The following is a 19,942-nucleotide window of genomic DNA, read 5'->3' as shown; positions in this document are numbered from 1 at the left end:
GAGAAATATAGGTTTAGATTGTGACCTAGCGAAACAGAATAGATATTTACATTAAATTACTTAAATGACTTTTTATTTCCTTCCACAGCTCTTATAAATTCCGTAACCTGTAAAACTATAGGAATCATTATGGCAACTGCAGTCCTGCAGATGGAAACTCAGGTCCAGAAACATTACTCTTCTGAGGTTTCTGCCTCCAGTTCAGTTGAGCATATGACTCAGACAACCAAAATCACAGAAGGCAAGTAGTTGGATGATTATCTTCACAAGGTCAGAATATCAAAAAATGTTTTTAAAGAAGGAACTAAGAACAGTTATATTAATTAATTCTAAGTCAGCTAATGTAGACAGGTTGGTTGTATCTAGAACCCCAGAAGGGGGTAAAACCTCTTTTTCACACCCACCCATCAATTATCACTATAATCAGTACTTTGGCTTAGCATACGGGAACTGTAATTCACAATTATGTTTAACTTGGCCTTCCCAAATTGAATGTTTCCCAAATGTGATGGTCTGTTATTCACAGTGCAGTCCTGACAAACTGGCATTGCAGATCGCCAATTGCAAAAGCCAATTGCCCTTTCTAATTCTGCCACCCAAAGGCAATGGAAAGTCTCTTGGTGTCTTATATTCTTTATTTTGGTATTTCTAGGCTGCTTTGATGCCCCTGTTAGCAATAGCACTTAGACTTATATACTGCTCCATAGAGCTTTACAGAACTCTCTGGGCAGTTTACAATGTCAGCATATTGCCCTCAACACTCTGGGCTCTCATTTATGTGATATCAACCATCAGCCTTACAGGTAGACCAAACAGGAAACACAACCAGATCAGCTACTGGAATTCTACTTTATTGTAAGGTTACATTAAAAGAATCTTGCAAATCTGAAAGTACAATTCCTCCCCATTTCCTTTACCCCCAATATATAAGGGAGAGTCTCTTCTGAGCCTCCTACCCCATCCACTAGCTAGCAGAGTCTTTGTAGGTCAATTCCTTTATATGATTACACCCACTTTCCTCTACCATCTAGCCTTAGTCCCAAATCAACCTCTCTCGTGCAGACTCTGAGGTCATACATCCATGATTACTCTTTCTGTTCACTCCGGTCTCAGATGGCTTATGTCACAGGGGCAGGGAATTCTTTTAGTTTATGATCTACTTTATAGCAAGAGGAGATGACATCACATAGGTGAAAGGCACATTTTCCCCAATCTTTTGTATGCATTTGTTTTCTTGTTTTCGATTGTAGCAATTAAATCTAAAAAGCTACTGATCCTAGTATATTTTAACTTTCCTATAATTTGGACAGCAACTAATGCAAAGATATTTATCTCTTATGTAAACAATGACATTCCACCATTGCTTGCAGAATAATGATTTGCTTATTTGCATTATCAAGCAATAGATTTTATCAGTAATTTTCTCAAGCAATGCTGTAGACCCATCTTATTATACTGTCCATCTACTGAAACATTGCCTATATATTTCCATTTTCTAATTATAACTGATTTACCTGCTAAAGGTAGAAATTTAATACGTTTTTATTTTGCAATTTTTTCCCCTAATCCTCAAATATATGCAGTAAATTTAATTTTGGAGAAAATTCAAAACTAAACTAAAACTTAACTAAACTTCTGTTTAGTTATGTATGGTTTTTATTAAAAACCTTTCTGCTAAAATTCTGAATTCTTACCCAAAATGAAAAAAATGTTCCCTTCAGTTTATAGTCTTGCCAACAATTTACTGCACCTTGATATGATTTATACAAGATTTTTATTGGAATTGATGGCACTGATGTAAAAAGATACATTTCCTATAGCGTTGTTTATAAGCATCCCTCAGGCCACTGTAGAAATTGTTAGTTCCATCAAAACCTATTTCAAATAAGGTCTGATGTATTTTTGATATTATAGCTTTAGGTTCTATAAAGAAATTTTTCAACATTAGTGTATTACCTATCTCCATCATTCTTATTTTGCAATTATAAATGATTTAACCATACAGAAGTGATGACATCTTATATTTTCATTGTTGTTTTGGTCCAAATTATAAAGTATTGTGTTGTTATAAAAGAAATACTCTGTATTAACTGAGCTACTTGGTTATATAAACAAGGTATGCTCCCCAATTCTATCTTAATTTGAGAGAAGCATGAAATATTGCTTTTTAGTATATTGTCACTTGATTTAAACAAAATAATAAAACACTTTTTTCAGTTGGTTAAGAATTGTTCCATATTTTCATGTCTTTTCTTAATTTTTTAATATAGACATAATTTTTTTACAGAGCTATAATTATTGTTGAATAGCTTATTAGCACCCTGATACTCCCATATTACACCCCTCCTGCGTGAGCTGCATTGGTTACCGGTTATCCTCCGGGTGAGATTTAAGGTGCTGGTACTTACCATTAAAGCCCTACATGGCTTAGGCCCGGGATACTTGCAGGACCATCTGCTGCCGGGAACGACTTCCCATCGCCCAGTGCGCTCACACAGAGAAGGCCTCCTCAGGGTACCGTCGGCTAGACAATGTCGGCTGGCGACCCCCAGGGGGAGGGCCTTCTCTGTGGGAGCGCCAGCCCTATGGAACCAGCTCCCCCCTGAGCTTCGGATGGCCCCAGATCTCCAGTCCTTTCGCCGCGGCCTGAAAACACTCCTTTTCCACCAGGCTGACCTGGACTGACAGGGATTTTAATTATGTTTTTAATTTTTAACTTTAATTTTTAACTTATTTTAATTTTAATTTTAATTTATTCTACAGGGCCATTAATTTAATTTTCTTTTAACTTCTGTATTATTGTATGTTATTGTTGTTAGCCGCCCTGAGTCCTTCGGGAGATAGGGCGGCATATAAATCCCAATAATAAATAAATAAATAAATAATATTATAATAATAAAATATTACTGAATAGCTCTTGGATATATTACTCTGGATAGTTAAAGATTTTTGTATTCAAAAGCAACTTGTAAAATATTTGATATAATTGTTTACTTACTGTATGAGACTGAAGTTGAATATAAATGATATATTTTTTTAAAAAAAAAATGATTATTAAGCACAGACTCAAGCAAATTTTTGATCTTGTTTTTCATAAGCTGGGAGTACGTGAAGCATCAGAGAGGGTCATATTTATATCAACAGCAAATAAATCCAATAGATAAATTTTGCCCTCTTATTTGTTCTTTGATGAAGGCCATGGGAAAATGAAGAATGACATAATGACACCTTCAAAAGAAAGGGACCGGGGAAGCTGGGATCCTTTTCCACTTTTAAACAGAATTTGTGGTGAATATTGAACTGTGAGATCTGTTCTAAAATTTACTGAAATCATGATGCACATATTTCTTTTAGTGTTTCAATATTTAGCCATCCACTGCTGGGGGGGGGAAACGAAACCCTGAGCCTTTTTTCCCCCCTACCTATTGTTTTCTGCAGATATTTGCAGACCTAATTTTCAAACCGATTAATTAAAAAAAAAAGTTATTTTGTATGACACATGCCTGCTTTTATCTGCAGAGGAAATGGTTTCCACGAAATCCTCTTCTTCTGTAGAGTCCTTCAGCATGGTTTCTCATTCTGTGGAGATCCCGGCAGGAGAGAGCATTCCTGAATTAACAGAGAAGCCTCAGCCACTGACAGTTCATGAAGGTAACTTCTCATTCACCCTCCATATTAACCTTCCTCAATGTAATATTTGCAGATGTATTAGACAACAACTGCCACATTTATGTTCAAGAAGAAAGGATAAGTAGCCTTTTTCTTAAGTAGAATACCAAGATTTCCAGCATTAATCTCTTCGTCACCACCACAGAAACTCTCCTAAAGCTGAATTTGGATGTGAATGTTAATGTTAATGGACAGAAAATTGGGGCGGAAGGCATTGGAATGAAGTCACCCAGGCAGAAGCATTCCACATGGTAACTTTTTGATGTAGGCTCGACTTGAATATTCCAAACTTCTCTGTATGAAAAGCTGGAGCTGGTCATATGAAAAAACACAACAAAGTATTTTTCCAGTAGAGAATACTAAATAGGTTGGTTGGTTGGTTGAGTTTTTAGGCCGCCCATCTTCTAAGCAACTCTGGACAGCTTCACAAATTAAAAGAACATACAAACACAAACCAAGTGATTGTATACATTCCAGTTATATCTTATCCAACTGAAAGGAGACACTGCGACCGTTATAAATATGAGTCAGTTGCCAACATCTGAATTTTGATCACTTGACCATGGGTCAAGTGCATTGGTCATAAATGTAAAAAATGGTCATAAGCAGTGGAGGGATTCAGCTGGTTCGCATCACTTCGGCAGAACCGGTAGCTAATTTTTTATTGCCCAGGCTCAGAATGGACTTCTGGAAGTGGCATCCACACAGAGAACTGGTTGTTCACATATTTGAATCCCACCACTGGTCATAAGTCACTTTTTTCAGTGGTGTTGTAACTTCAAACAGTTAGTGTTGTAAGTTGAGGACCACCTGTTGAAAAAACAGACAAATCAGTCTGTTGCAGCATCTAACCTCTCTTGTTGATCCCACTTAGTTGTTAAAGAAAGAGGGCGGGAGCATCGCATGTTGAAGCAGCCTGCAGATTGCCCCCAGTTGTGTAAATCTGGTACATTCAAAGTCATTTGTTGTTCCATTCTCATTCTGTGTTGCTTGCCAACAGGAGATAAAGCTACATTCCGAGCCAAAGTGATGGGTAACCCCAAGCCCAGTGTTACATGGAAAAGAGAAAGTGGGGTGCCACTCAGAGAGGGATCAAAGGTATTTTTCGACAGCATCAATAAAGAGTACGTCCTCAAGGTAAAAATGTGTGGCTTTTTAAAAGTTGCTCCTCTCTTTTGCTTCTTTCTCTGCCTTGCAAAATAACACTTTTTTTTAATTTCCAAGAGTGATCTTCAACACTGCAGTGTTCATTAGCATTATATAGAAAATATAACAACAACAACAACAACTTATGGATGAAACGTGTAACACTGATACCCATTGTCATCGGGGCACTGGGAATTATGTCCATAAACTTTGCAAAATACAACAAGAAATTGCAGCTTCCTGCAATAACTCCAGCAAAGCTACTGTACAAAAAACTGCGTTACTCAGAACATCTTACATTTTAAGGAGATACCTGGTTGATACCTAGGATGCTGGCAGCAACCCGTGTCAACCATTAGTGCCAGTCAATTTGAGTGTTCAGTTGACTGTGTTTCATGTTTTATGAATAAAAGTTTGATGATGATGATGATGATGATGGAAGGGACCTTGGAGGTCATCTAGTCCAACTGCCTGCTCAGGCAGGAAACCCTATACCATTTCAGACAAATGGCTGTCCAATATCTCAGGGGCTACCACAAAGAAGAGGGAGTCAAGCTATTTTCCAAAGCACCTGAAAGCAGGACAAGAAGCAATGGATGGAAACTAGTCAAGGAGAGAAGCATCCTAGAACCAAGGAGAAACTTCCTGACTTTTAGAACAATTAATATAATGAAATGTTGGAACACTGCTATCGTGTCACCCCTCGTCCTTCTCTTCATTAAACTAGACATACCCAATTCCAGCAACCGTTCCTTATATGTTTCAGCCTCCAGTCCCCTAATCATCTTTGTTGCTCTTCTCTGTACTCTTTCTAGAGTCTTGACATCTTTTTCACATTGTGGCGACCAAAACTGGATGCAGTATTCCAAGTGTGGCCTTACCAAGGCATTGTAAAGTGGTATTAACACTTCACGTGATCTTGATTTTATCCCTCTGTTAATGCAAAATAAGAACATTTTAGTGAACCTTGGGTACTGCATACACTAAATATGAAAAAACCCACTTGGGATATAGAAAGTCATGTCATATTAAATGGAACACTTTATTTAAAGATAAACATTCCATTTAATATTATTTATTTATTATTTAAATTTATTATAACTGCCCAATTTGAACGGACAGCTTTAAGATGTGTAGACTTCTTGCTTGCTGTGGAATTTTGGGAGTTGAAGTCCACACATCTTAAAGTTATTAAGTTTCAAAACACTGCTTTAGAGTCCTCATCTTTTATTTCATTTCTGGTTTTATTTTTACAAATTCTGCAACATTTTGGATCAAACACTATATTCTCCCTTGTACAGTCTATTCCAATATTCTCTTGCTCTTTCTTCTCAAGATTGAAATCTTTACTCTGTAGCTTTTCTTCAGAATTGCCTTTGTTCAGCTCTCTTTCTCTCTAGGTCAGAGAAAAAAAAATCCACACAGCAAATGCCCAAATATTTTTAATGAAACAAAGTATGGATAAAGGATAGAAGTCCAATTGTGAACTTCATCCCATTTTCCTAATTAAGGTTCCTCTAGTTGCCTTTGTCTCTATAACTTCAGATGTGGTCTTACAAAACATTCTTGCATGTTCACTTCTGTTTTCTACACAGGAAAAAAAGCCTTCTTTCTATCATCTTGTTAAAACTTTCTTTAAATTCTCCTTTGTTGAATTGAAATATGTTCACTCTCTAAGTCAGGGGTCCTCAACCTTGGCAACTTTAAGACTTGTGGACTTCAATTCCCAGAATTTGCTGGCTGAGGAATTCTGGGAATTGAAGTCCACAAGTCTTAAAGTTGCCAAGGTTGAGGATCCCTGCTGTAAGTGCTACAGACTATGCCCCATTTGACCTCCAGAACATTAAGGGCAGTGCTTTTTTGTAAGAAAAAAGGTGCCGGAACTCACATCTTGTTGATCAGTTGTGTGTAACGAAACATAACAGTCACTGCCTGCAGTAAGCACTCAGCACGCAACCACACAACCAAGCACAAGCCGAGCAGTGCCACAAGTCAAGCAGCACCATCACAACCACCGCAAATGAAGTATGCATGCATCAGACTCAACACACAAGCATCCCGCATACACCGCTTTAATGATTTTACTGCCAACCTGCTACGCTTGACAGGGCAATTCAAGTCCACGTGGACCAAACATCAAATTTTCAAAAACTACCTTTAAAAGGTGCTGGAACTCCGTTCCTGTGCGTTCTATGACAAAAAAAAAAGCACTGATTAAGGGTACTTTCATTTTACTGTAATCTGTGTTGCTTTTTCATTGCAGATAAAAAATCTCACAAGTGCTGATGCTGATCTTTATAAGTGTGTGGTTTCCAACAAGCATGCTGATATTATCTATACAGTGTCCCTGGTTATAACTGAAGGTAAACAAGAAACACAAATTCAGAGCTGGAAAGAAAAATAATATCCCATTTTCAAAAATAATATCCCATTTTCAATCCCTGTAGCTTTTCTTTCAGTAAAGGAATCTAGATGCTTCTGGATCTCTAACCCATAATTATGCAACAACTCCTCTCTCTCCAACTTAACCAATTCTAGATGTGTTGGAATTGATACTCCCTTCAATTATGCTGGCTGAAAATTCTGGAGGTAGCAATCCCAAAGTATCTGGGAGGTGTTGGGTAATGAAAGACCGCCATGAGCTATCCAAAGCATCTACATTTTGCTTCCCTTACACCTTGGCAACTCTAAGATGTGTAGACTTCAACTACCAGAATTCCCCAGCTAGCATCATTCATTCAGCATGCTGGCTGGGAAATTCTGGGAGTTGAGGTCCACATGTGTTAAAGTTGGTAAGATTGAGAAACCCTGTCTTATACTTTTGGCTGCCTGGACTAATCTCTTTCTCTTTTTTCATGATTTTCTTAAAGGCCAAGAAAAGATGGATTTAAAAAAAATGCTGAAAAAAAGGTGAGATGCTTTCCGTCTCTTACCTTTAGCCAAACAAAACAGTCATATCCGACAGGATCACAGAAAAGTCTTCAGTCCCAATGGGGGGAAAGCAGATAAGGTTGAGGCCATCTGGCTTTCTTTCTCTTTCCTATATTCAGCTACTTACCAAACCTGAACATCCAGATTTGTAGCATCCAACATAATTCCTTATGTCTCCTGAAAAAAACCCTATCAGTTTGCACCAATTTCCCCATTTGCCCAGATGTAATGGGATTGAGAATAACCTTGGGAGACTGACAGCCAAGACAACAGTAAGAGAAGAGATATCTCAGCCCACAGAAGGAATGGGAGTAGAGAAAGCATCTCAGAAGGGATTTTCCTTAGTTCTCTGGAGAGCAAAAACATCAATCCCCTGGGATACTACAATCCCCTGGGTCCCAGAGAGATGGGCAAAGTTGAGCTGTTCCCAAAAAGCTTATTATATATTGAGCCTCCTTTTTTCATCCTAAATAGTAAATACTGTAGTAAAACATATATAAAATGAAGAGGTAACTAAGGGAAAGAAACACAGTTTGGTGTATTGGTTAAGGCAGCTGGCTGGAAACCCAATAGGCTTGTCACTTCTCTCAGCCCTCGGAAGCAGGCAAGATGAAAACCACTTCCAAGATCCTACCAAGAAAACTGCAGGAGTACCTAATAAACAAACAAACAATACCCCAACTCTATGGTAAAAATGAAAGCAAAGGTAATCAACTCAACTTGGATTGCCTGGGTAACCAACTAAGTCTTGAAAAGACTGTTGGGAGCCAACTGAATTTCTCTCAGACAGTTTCTAAAGTCAGAGTACTGGGGCAGACAAGGCTTCTTTTGCCCAGTTTAGTCCAGTGGGGTCCATTCTTACTGTCTCAAGGAACCATTTTATGCGGTTCTAAATATAATCAGGGAAGAGAAAACTGATTAGAATTGTTTAAAATGGCAGGAAGAGCCTTCTTGTGCTGGAAAAGGACTTCTCATGTCATCTATAGCCCTGGGATGTCCTAGTAATTCCATTCAGGAACTAACCCATCCTACCAGGCTATGTTTTTTGAGATTAGCCAAGTGCTGATCTGGGTAATACATAAGAGCTTTTCACTAAATTTCACGAACCAGGTTGCCTCAAGAGGCTTTTCATGATATTTTAATAGGTAGCATCAAAATAATGAGAGAATAATACTGTAATTTGGTAGATGTTTGGGGTCAAAGTTCTTGATGAAATTATTAATGGCTTTCCATTCTCTCCTCCTATAGTTAAAGATGTAATTGTAACTTTGACCAGAGGCAAGGGAGAAGAAGGGGTTCCACATAAGAATTCAAAGAGCTGTAGTTTTTATGACCAGTTCATTGATCTTGTCTGTCTGCATGTAGGGGGCTTCCCACTACAAAAAAGGAGAAAAAAGTGGTTGATGAAAAGGAAATGCTGGAGATTCTCTCCTCCGTGCCTAAGAAAGACTTTGAGAAGGTCTGCATGGAATATGGTTTCACCGATTTTCGAGGACTTCTTAAAAAGCTGAAGGAAATGAAGAAAAAAGAAGTTGAGGTCAGTCATGGATCCATCCAGACCTTGGATGCTTGAGTTGCCTTACATGTGTGTCATAATTTAAATGTTGGGCAATATTTTTTTTAAAGGATATAGATGCTGTTATGTATAGGGTAGGAGCAGCAGCTCTGCAGGTACCACCAGGTGGCGCTGTGCTGTGGCTGGATTGGCTGAAGGATTTTTGGTGGGAGATTTGGATGGATGGATTGGCCAGAGTGATACCTGGCTAGGTATATAAGGGGTCCAGGTAACCCCCTTTGTTCAGTACGCGCCTACCACTAATAAAGAGCTGTCATGCGATACTCATCTGTTTCTTCCTTGCCATGCGGTCCAGAACCCAAAACACAATAGATGCTGTCTGTCTGCTATGAGAAAATGATTTTTTACCCCTGACCCTGTAATCCAAACATGTCAAACTTGCGATGTCACATGATGTCGCAAGATGTATCGGGACTGTTTTGCCATTGCCGGCAATGGGTGGGTGCAGCTTCCAGATGACGCATCCAGCCCGCAGACCGGCAGTTTGACACCCCTGATCTAGTCCAACCCTTTGCTCAGGCAGGAAACCCTATACCATTTCAGACAATTGGCTGTCCAGTCTCTTCTTAAAAACTTCCAGTGTTGGAGCATTCACAGCTTCTGGAGGCAGGTTGTTCCACTGATTAATTGTTCTAACTGTCAGGAAATTTCTTCTTAGTTCTAGGTTGCTTCTCTTTTTGGTTATTTTCCATCCGTTGCTTCGTGTCCTACCTTCGGTGGTTTGGAGAATAGCTTAACACCCTCTTCTTTGTGGCAACCTCTGAAATGTTGGAACACTGCTATCATGTCACCCCTCGTCCTTCTCTTCATTAAAATAGACATACCCAATTCCAGCAACCGTTCCTTATATATTTTATCCTCCAGTCCCCTAATCTTCTTTGTTGCTCTTCTCTGTACTCTTTCTAGAGTCTCAACATCTTTTTCACATCGTGGTGACCAAAACTGGAAGCACAATTCCAAGTGTGGCCTTACCAAGGCATTGTAAAGTGGTATTAACACTTAATGTGATCTTGATTCTATCCCTCTGTTAATGCAGCCTAGCACTGTGTTGGCTTTTTTGGCAGCTGCAGCACACTGCTGGCTCATATTTAAGTGATTGTCCACTACAATTCTGAGATCCCTCTCACAATTATTACTATTGAGCAGGGTACCACCTATACTATACCTGTGCATTTGGTTTTTCTTGCCTAAATGTAGAATCTTACTTTTTTCACCATTGAATTTCATTTTGTTAGATAGCACCCAATGTTCAAGTCTGTCAAGATCCTTCTGTATCTTAAGAGTGTTGGCTATTCCTGCCAGCTTGGTGTCATCTGCAAATTTGATGGGTTCCTTATCTATCTCCTCATCCAAATCATTGATGAAGATGTTGAAGAGCACTGGGCCCAGAACGGAGCTCTTCCCTCCATGTAGATGTAGTTCCATTGAGGACCACACGCTGAGTACAGCCGGTCAGCCAGCTACAAATCCATCTGGTGGTGATGCTGCCTAACCCACATTTTTCTATCTTATCAAGTAGTAGGTTGTGGTCTACTTGTATCAAATGAAGTCCTTACTGACGTCCAAGTAAATTATATCCACAGCATTCCCCTGGTCCACTAATTTTGTCACTTGGTCAAAGAATGCAATAAGATTTGTCTGGCATGATCTGTTTTTGACAAATCCATGTTGGCTTTTGGTAATGACTTTGTTTGCCTCTAGGTGTCTGCTGATTCGTTGCTTGATTATCTTTTCCAGAATCTTCCCAGGTTTTGAGGTCAGGCTGATAGATCTGTAATTCCTTGGATCCATTTTTTTTCCTTTTTTGAAGATGGGAACTACATCAGCTCTTTTCCAATCCTCTGGTAGTTCCCCAGTGTTCCAGGATCTTTGAAAGATATAGTTAAGTGGTTCTGAGATCACGTCTGCCAGTTCCTTCAGAACCTTGGGGTGTAATCCATCTGGTCCTGGTGATTTGAACTCGTCTAGGGTGGACAGCTGCTCTCTTACCATTTTCTTGCCTATCTTAACATGTTTCTAATCTATTTTTTACGGTACTGTTTTTTATAGGTTGGACTGTTTTTTCCCTTTGTGTAAAGACGGATACAAAAAATGAGTTAAATCGTTCTGCTTTCTCCCTGTTGCTTGTCACCTTCTTGCCACTTTCTCTCACTAATGGACCAATCATTTCCTTAACTTTTTTCTTGTTTTTTACATGTTGAAAGAAGCTTTTTTTGTTATTTTTGACTTTTGTCGCAGGCCTTAGTTCATTTGAGCCTTAGCTTTCCTCACTTCATCTTTGCAGGCTCGGGCTATTTGCTGATATTCTGCCTTAGTTATGTGCCCCTCTTTCCACTTTTTATTCTTGTCCTTTTTGTCTTTCAATTTATCAGAGAGTTCTTTATGCAGCCATGCTGGATTTTTTTGAGAGCTGTTATTTTTCTTCTTCGTTGGTATTGTGCTAGACTGCGCTTTTATAATCTCACTTTACAAAATTTCCCAAGCTTCTTGAGTTGTTTTCCCCTTGAGGATTCTCATCCATGGAATCCTTCCCAAGCTCTCTCTAAGTTTATTGAAATTAGCTCTCTTAAAGTCCAAGATTCTAGTTTGACTGTGTTCTATTGCTTGTGCTTGCATAATGTTGAATTCCAATATTGCATGATCACTCCCCCAAAAGGTTCCTGTGGCTTCAACACCTTCTATCATTTCATCTCTGTTAGTGAGAATTAGATCCAATATGGCTAATCCCCTAGTTCCCTTCTCTACGTTTTGGCAGACAAAGTTGTCTGTTATCTTTGTTGGGAATCTGTTTGATCTTCCACTTGGTGCAGAGTTTCTCTCAGTTGATGTCAGGGTAATTAAAGTCTCCCATTACTATTGTGATGTGCTTCCTACATACCTTAGTTAGCTGACTAACAAAAAGTTCATCTGTTTTCTCTGTTTGGTTGGGTGGCCTATAGTATACACCTATGGCAATGTCATTCCCCCCTGCTTTTATATTGACCCAAATGCATTCGAGACAGTTTTCATCATTGTCTATTTCTTATACAGAGAGCAACTCCACCTCCTCTTTTATTTGGTCTGTTTCTTTTAAATAATTTAAATCCATGTAGCTGTGTGTTCCATTTGTTGGTTTCATCCCACCAAGTTTCTATAATGGCATCATTAACATTGTTACTAAAATAAAACAAGTAAATAAAGCTTTATTTTGGTCAAAGACCAACTTTATATAACAAAAATAAAAACCCACCAACAGAGATGCAAGTAAAATAGCAATGCTATAATTAAGTTATCAAAATAATCAAGTAGCAATAGCAATAGCACTTAGACTTATATACTGCTTCACAGTGCTTTACAGCCCTCTCTAAGCGGTTTACAGAGTCAGCATATTGCCCCCAACAATCTCATTTTACCAGAAGGATGGAAGGCTAAGTCAATTTGAGCTGATGCGAATCGAACTGCCAAACTGCTGGCAGCTGGCAGTCAGCAGAAGTAGCCTGCAGTACTGCATTCTAACCACTGTGCCACCAGGGCTCTTATGTGATATAAAGGAAATTTGATTTGGAATTTGATACTCCAAAAACAGTCCAAAGAGTTTGATACACAACAAATAGTGCCACAATACAAAAGATATGTATGAAAGTTCTGCCAGAATATATTTGTTGGCTTGAAGATGCTGAAAGATTACTAGCTACTGATTCTCTGTTATATACACAACAAAATACAAACACACAAACACAGAGTAAATTCCACTGTTCCTTTTGTGGCCAGAGGCTTAACAATGCAGCAGCATTAGAAGTAGTATTGGAAATAGATTAAAAGAAAAATATTGGGTCACAGGATCAAGAGACTTATAATCAAATCCATATATCCAACATGAGTATTGCACAAGTTGCAGTAAGTAAATGGAACAATGAATAAGATTAAAAATAAATATAAAAAATAGCTAAAGATTTATCTCTTTTTATGTTTCAGGCTATAAAGATTCTAAAACCCTTAGAAGATGTTTCTGCTAAAGTGGACTCTACAGCGATATTTGATTGTATTCTGGAACTCAGGGATGCCAATATGAAGATGATGTGGCTAAAAGTAACTGTATTTTCCTCTATTGTAGCTGAAATGAAAGTTGGTGGCTGAGAGCAAAGGGCTCTGTAGGTTTTGTCTACAGCAAGATGAGCAATCTCTTCCATTCTGAGAGCTGAATCTGGTGCTTGATTGTGGGTTAGAAGTACCATTGTTGACAAGTAGCACAATATTCCATCAATCACACATACACTTTCACAATTACTGCAGGTCGGAAAGCCTTATCCCAAGCCACCTTGATGAGAAAATAGTTCTGCAAGGCAGTTAAAGTCAGGAGCAGAAAAAAATTATATTCTATGAAAAGATGGGGCAGGGCGGAAGGATTAGTTGTACTGTAATACATAAGATAAAGGAGTCCCTGCAGATTTTACTCCGCTAGTCATTGTCACCCTGTCAACAAAAGTGTGTATAGTCATGGTCTTCCCAGTTGCAATGTATGGCAGTGAAAGTTGGACCATAAAAAAGGCTGAGCGCCAAAGAATTGAGGCCTTTGAACTGAGGTGCTGGAAAAGACTCCTGCGAATCCCTTGGACTGCAAGGCGATCATACCGGTCAGTCCTAGAGGAGATCAACCCTGACTGCTCTTTAGAAGGCCAGATCCTGAAGCTGAAACTCAAATACTTTGGCCACCTAATGAGAAGGAAGGACTCACTGGAGAAGAGCCTAATGCTAGGAAAGATTGAGGGCAATAGAAGAAGGTGACGACAGAGAATGAGGTGGCTGGATGGAGTCACTGAAGCAGTAGGCGTGAGCTTACAGTAAATGCTCCAGAAGATGGTAGAGGACAGGAAGGCCTGGAGGAACGTTGTCCATAGGGTCGCGATGGGTCGGACACGACTTTGCAGCTAACAACAGTCATTGTCGACTGTAGGGGGCAGTGCTTATCTCAGTTTCAAGGCCATTGAGCCAAGTGCTGTCCAAAGACATTTCCGTAGTCATGTGTCCAGCATGGTGTCATGGAGTGCTGGTACTTATTTATCTACTCACATTTACAAGCTTTTGAACTGCTAGGTTGGCAGGAGCTGGGGCAAAGATGGGGGCTCACCCCATCACATGGCGCTTGGGTCTTGAACCTGGGCTGCCGGCTTTCCAACCGACAAGCCCAGCATTAACCCCTGAACCACCTCATTGCCTTTTTGTAATGCATGCTCAAAGGAAAGTGCCCTGGATTTTGCTTCATTATTTTTTCATTTTACCTGCTATGCAGAATGTATTAGCTATGATATACCTCTAAAGTAATTATTGCTGTATGAAATGTCCAACTGAATCCATGCATTAATTTTCAAATAAATGTTCACTATTTGGAAATTTGAATTTTACTTACTTTGGAGCCAGTTACTGAATGTGCAATTTTTACCTGAAAGTTGTCATTGCCTTAATAAGACAGAACATTCTTGATAAGAGCTCAAACAAGTATTTATGAATTTATTTGATACTTGAGGGTGCCAATCATAAAAGAAGATGATTAATCAGGTGGGGTAGAGACAATAAAGATGATAGAGATAGACATAGCTATCTTACAAAGCCCTCTTTCTTGTTTTAATAACAAATGTTTGCCAAGTGTTTACTCAACCTTTCAAAAACACCACATTTTCTTCTTTCTAGGGTCAAGAACCCCTGCGTCTTCAATATTCTTTAGGAAAATATGACGCAAAACAGATAGGCACTAAGTTTTTGCTCCACATCTTTAACGTCAATGAACGTGACATAGGTGCCTATTCTTTTGTTGTAGGTGATAAAGTTCTCTCTGCAAATTTGCATGTAATCGGTAAGTTTCATATCTTTCTTTTTTAAAAAAAATTCCATTTATATCCCGCCCTTCTCCGAAGACTCAGGGCGACTTACAAACTTAGCAGTAGCCTTCATTCTATGTATATGCCTGCTTATTAGGGCTTTCACACACACCCCAAGCGGCATTATTACAAAGTCAGCTTAATTGCCCCCAACAATCTGGGTCCTCATTTTACCTACCTCGGAAGGATGGAAGGCTGAATCAACCTTGAGCCTGGTGGGATGCGAACCTGCACTAATTGCAGGCAGCTGGTGTTACTTAAGGAGGCATTAGCCCACTGCTCCACCAAGGCTAATTTAATATGAGGATGATGAAAGGTCATGAAAAGTCTGGGGTTTGCCATCAGGGCCATAACAAATCCACTAGAGAGTTTAATATTTTTTCTTAAAAAGGAAACATGTTACACCGAACATCACAAGCTTCTGAATTTTGACAGTCTACCAGGGGTAGGCAACCTTGGCTCTTTTATGACTCGTGGACTTCAACTCCCAGAATTCCTGAGCCAGCATGGCCTTCATTGTGAGTTTTATCTTCTTTTGACAGACGAGCCCCTACAGTTTTTGACAGACCTGCAACCCATGAAAGTAAACGAAAGGCAAAGTGCTGTGCTTGAGATCCGACTTTCCAAAAAGATCTCCAACTTTGTTTGGAAACTGAATGGAAAAGAGCTGAAGCGGGATGACAAGTATGAGATCATCACCTCTGAAGATGGCTTGACTCACACTCTGAAAATTAAAGATGTCCGCCCGAGTGACATGGGAAAGGTCAGCTTTGAAACTGGAGGCCTGTTGACAGAAACGGAGCTTTTCATTCAGAGTAAGAGACACTGGGATTAACTATTTCCTATTGCCTGAGTTTCAGGCAAGCAACTGATGCTTTACTTATATTAAAGGGATGCTATTTAGTACTGAACTGAAAGTAAAAAGAGGATACTTTGTCTTCTTTTTCTGATAACTCACTTGTTCCTATTTTTACCTCAAGTTTGGAACTAATTAACAGATGAATCTTTAATTTTAAATAGCAGATTAATCTTTGTTACTAATTTTAAAACTGCAGTGATTCACTTAACAAAAGTGGCAAGAAAGAGCAAAACAGGGATCACAAATGTTTCACTTAGCAGTAGAAATTTTGGGCTCAATTGTGGTCGTAAGTTGAGGACTATCTGTATTACTAATTAAGTCACATGACAATAAGAATGGAATATCTAGAAGAATTTGTTGAGTAATACAGTGTATTCAGAGATAAGGCATAACAGAGAAACAAAAGCACGATGGGAAACGGGAAGATAAGATAATTTGTGTAAACCATATTTTATGAACTTCAATGGGCAATAAAATTGCTTTTCGCCTGATGACTCTCCATTTTAACGCAGTAAAATGCAGCATCCATCAAAAGACTGATTTTGAGATGATCTGTTTTTCAACAAGGTTTCATTTTCCATAGCTCCACATAATAAGGGGGAATATGGAGTTCAGAGAAAAAGATTATCATTGGAGAACACTTTAGAATAGAATAGAATAGAATAGAATAGAATAGAATAGAATAGAATAGAATAGAATAGAATAGAATAGAATAGAATAGAATAGAATAGAATAGAATAGAATAGTCAAACTGCTGGCCCACAGGCCAGATGCATCACACCAAAACTGCAGCCACCCCATTGCCGGCAATGGGGAAAAAGTCTCGACATGTCGCATGACGTCATGTGACATAACGAGTTTGACATGCCTGAAATAGAATAACAGAGTTGGAGGTCATCTATAGTCCAACCTCCTGCTCTGGCAGGAAACCTGATACCATTTCAGACAAATGGTTGTCCAGTCTCTTGTTAAAAACTTCCAGTGTTGAAGCATTCACAGCTTCTGGAGGCAGGTTGTTCCACTGGTTAATTGTTCTAACTGTCAGGAAATTTCTCCTTAGTTCTAGGTTGCTTCTCTCCTTGATTAGTTTCCATCCATCCACAGTCACCAAAAACTAGAGAAGGGAGGGAGGGGATTTAGTAGTTGACAGGCTTGTTCTCAGTTCAGAGGGAACCTTATGAGAAGATCTCAATTGGACACCCTAACTGGAGTGACTTGGATGTATGATAATTTCTTTCTAATGAGACTGTCGTTTAGGATTCAACTCCATCTGAAACACTGTCCTGTTCCAAACTGCTAATTCATGTGGATCCAACCAACTGTGCCATCTAGCGATAACATGTTTTATTGCTTTCCGCTAGAGCAGGAGTTTTCAAACTTGGCCCTTTTGTGACTTGTGGACTTCAACTCCCAGAATTCCTCAGCCAGGCACACTGGCTGAGGAATTCTGGGAGTTTAAGTCCACAAGTCATAAAAGGGCCAGGTTTGAAGACCCCTGCACTAAAGTTTTCAAAGAGAGTCTAGCAGCAATCCTAAGCAAATGTATGCTCAGGATTCTAGTGCCAGAATGTTCTAAATGTTCTAAAGCTTGTTCTAAAGAGTAGCTACACATTTTAATTCTTAAGCATGATTGCTACATTTGCACTATTGTTTCCCGCAGCACACACAAAAATTTTAGACAGACGCATACAGCCACAAATATAGAGTACAGTTAGGGAGACCGTATTAGCTACTGTGGCATTCAGAGATATTTGTATATTCTTTTTGCTACAAAAACCGCCCGTGTTTTCTGAACGAATATGGAGATACCCTAAGGCTAGATAAAAGATTACAAGTATGCTTTTGATTTTTTTAGAGAAAGCAATAGTATTTACGGGCAATAAGTCTATTTTAAGATTGCACATTTTCATAAATTGCTTCCCCATTTCCAACCCTTGGGCACCTTTCCATTGCTTACTTTGCTGCACATCAGCATGCCGCTTGTAGCTACCAATCTCAATTCCCATAGATGATTTGCGTAGCACTGAACCATACACAACCATCTTCTGTCTTCTCTCCCTTAAGGGACACCAATTAAGTTTGTCAGAAACCTGAAGAACGTCCGAGTCAAGGAGAAAAGCAAAGCTTGCCTGGAATGTGAGCTGACTAGTAAAGAGGTAAAGCTGAAATGGATGAAGAATGGGAAGGTGATTGAACGATCCTCCAAATATACTATGAACCGTGAAGGAAAGATGGCAGAATTGATCATAGATGATGCTGAACTGAGTGACTCAGGAGAATATATGGTAATTGCCACGCAAGAAAGTGACCCTACAGAATACTACAGCAATTGCAATGTAACTGTGGAAGGTAAGAGGTCTAGCTTGAGAGGATGCTGTGTGCTTTGTTAGCAGCCTTTCTTTATGAGTAATAAGTTCTGAGTGGAAGAGAATGACAAGAAAGTTGATGTGGCAGTGGGCAACTTTCAGTCTCAAGTCACAGATGACTCCAGTTGATTCAGGAATGTCCAGCTATATCCATGTTCTTTTCTGCATAAAAAAAATTCAACACCTTGATTTAACTCTGGGCTCAATGCTTTTAAATACTTCACTGCACTCTAACATCCTGGAAGACTGCTGCCTGACATACCGGAAGTGGTATGGAGACACACCAGGTCCAATAGCTTTCTCTCAATTAATTTGCACTAGCTTAGCTTATCTCATTCTTAAATGCATGTTTGGCCTTCTAATTTCTCTCCTTCTCCAATCCTCAGAAAGATTTGCTACAGTCAAGAGTGGTTTATCAGATGTCCAAGCAGCTACAGGAGACCCAGCAGAGCTCTGTGTTGTCCTGAATGATGAGAGAGTGGAAGGTGTGTGGCTGAAGGATGGCAAAGAGGTAAGTGGTGAAGAAACCTGAGCTTCCTAGAATCGTAATATTCATATCTCAGGGCTCAACTGAGGACTCTTATGGAATAATGGGCATCATGTTAAATTAGGATGCTTGAATATATGTCCCACGGAGACCTGAGCCTAATAGTCATTCAGAGGTACCTGTTTCTGATTAGATTTTGAGACATGTATTTTTTTTAAAAAAAAAACATCTTTCTGCAGATCACAGATATGAGAGGAATCCAGATTGTCAAGCAAGGAGCTGTGCACAAATTGATCATTGACAAGATGGGCGAGGAATATGAAGGGAAGTATACTTTCAGAGCAAAAGGGGCAGAAAGTGAGGCCACCGTCAGCATTGCAGGTACGGGATTCTTGCTGCTCTGGGGTTGTACAGTAATTCTGGTTTTACTCTGGAATTCTGCTAGTCCTTTTCTCTAGCCACTTATTTCTCCATGTCTTCTTGGGCTTCCATTACAAAAGCATGGTAGATATCCACCTGGGTCGGTGTAGTTACCAAAATGCTGTTTGATGCAGAATAATGCAAAATTGTATTCATGTGTCCTGAGTAGTATGTGTTTTGCTTAGCCTGTAGTGTGAAGCCAGGCACCTATGGTCTATTCAATAGACCATGAATAAAAAAGTCTTGGGTTATCATTATGCATGAACCAGATCAACAGAAACTCCACACTGTGTGAAATTTTACTGTGAAATCAATTGGCCCTATTTGTGGAATTCTTATTCAGAAGTGGGTTTAGACAACTTTGACTTCCATTCATAAACTTTTCATGTTTTCCAAACATCTTCTTTATCTTTTCTTAACACATATAGTATATTATAGATTGTTTGTCTATTACAAATTTTTTTGTGTTGCCCAGGTCAAAAAATAAAAATCTAAGCATTTTACAAAAGCAGTAATCCCTAATTAGAAGGTGCATATACTGTATGAATTTTGGATGGCTTGTACTGCACTAATCTGGGAACTGACCATTTTGAAGAACATTTTTCAAACTGTGGTCCATGGATCACTGGTGTT

General features: G+C 39.2%; 1 protein-coding gene across 3 annotated transcripts in view; it reads left to right on the top strand.

The window, feature by feature from the left end:
* The first annotated feature begins 3,519 nt into the window (after nt 1–3,519).
* The window catches only part of IGSF22 (immunoglobulin superfamily member 22), a 60,052-nt gene continuing 43,629 nt past the window's right edge, over nt 3,520–19,942 (top strand). For all 3 annotated transcript variants that reach the window (XM_081312527.1, XM_081312526.1, XM_081312525.1), the window contains exons 1-11: nt 3,520–3,651; nt 4,670–4,806; nt 7,079–7,178; nt 7,686–7,725; nt 9,112–9,283; nt 13,277–13,390; nt 14,990–15,152; nt 15,720–15,992; nt 18,101–18,385; nt 18,789–18,913; nt 19,129–19,270. In XM_081312527.1, the coding sequence (XP_081168653.1) occupies nt 3,525–3,651; nt 4,670–4,806; nt 7,079–7,178; nt 7,686–7,725; nt 9,112–9,283; nt 13,277–13,390; nt 14,990–15,152; nt 15,720–15,992; nt 18,101–18,385; nt 18,789–18,913; nt 19,129–19,270 (1,678 nt within the window). In that variant the 5' untranslated portion in view covers nt 3,520–3,524. The remainder of the gene's footprint in view (nt 3,652–4,669; nt 4,807–7,078; nt 7,179–7,685; nt 7,726–9,111; nt 9,284–13,276; nt 13,391–14,989; nt 15,153–15,719; nt 15,993–18,100; nt 18,386–18,788; nt 18,914–19,128; nt 19,271–19,942) is intronic.

Source organism: Vipera berus (assembly GCF_964194415.1).
Source record: "Vipera berus genome assembly, chromosome: 1".
Taxonomy (NCBI): domain Eukaryota; kingdom Metazoa; phylum Chordata; class Lepidosauria; order Squamata; family Viperidae; genus Vipera; species Vipera berus.
The sequence above is the reverse complement of the archived record's forward strand: the minus strand, read 5'-3'. Positions and strand labels throughout refer to the sequence as shown.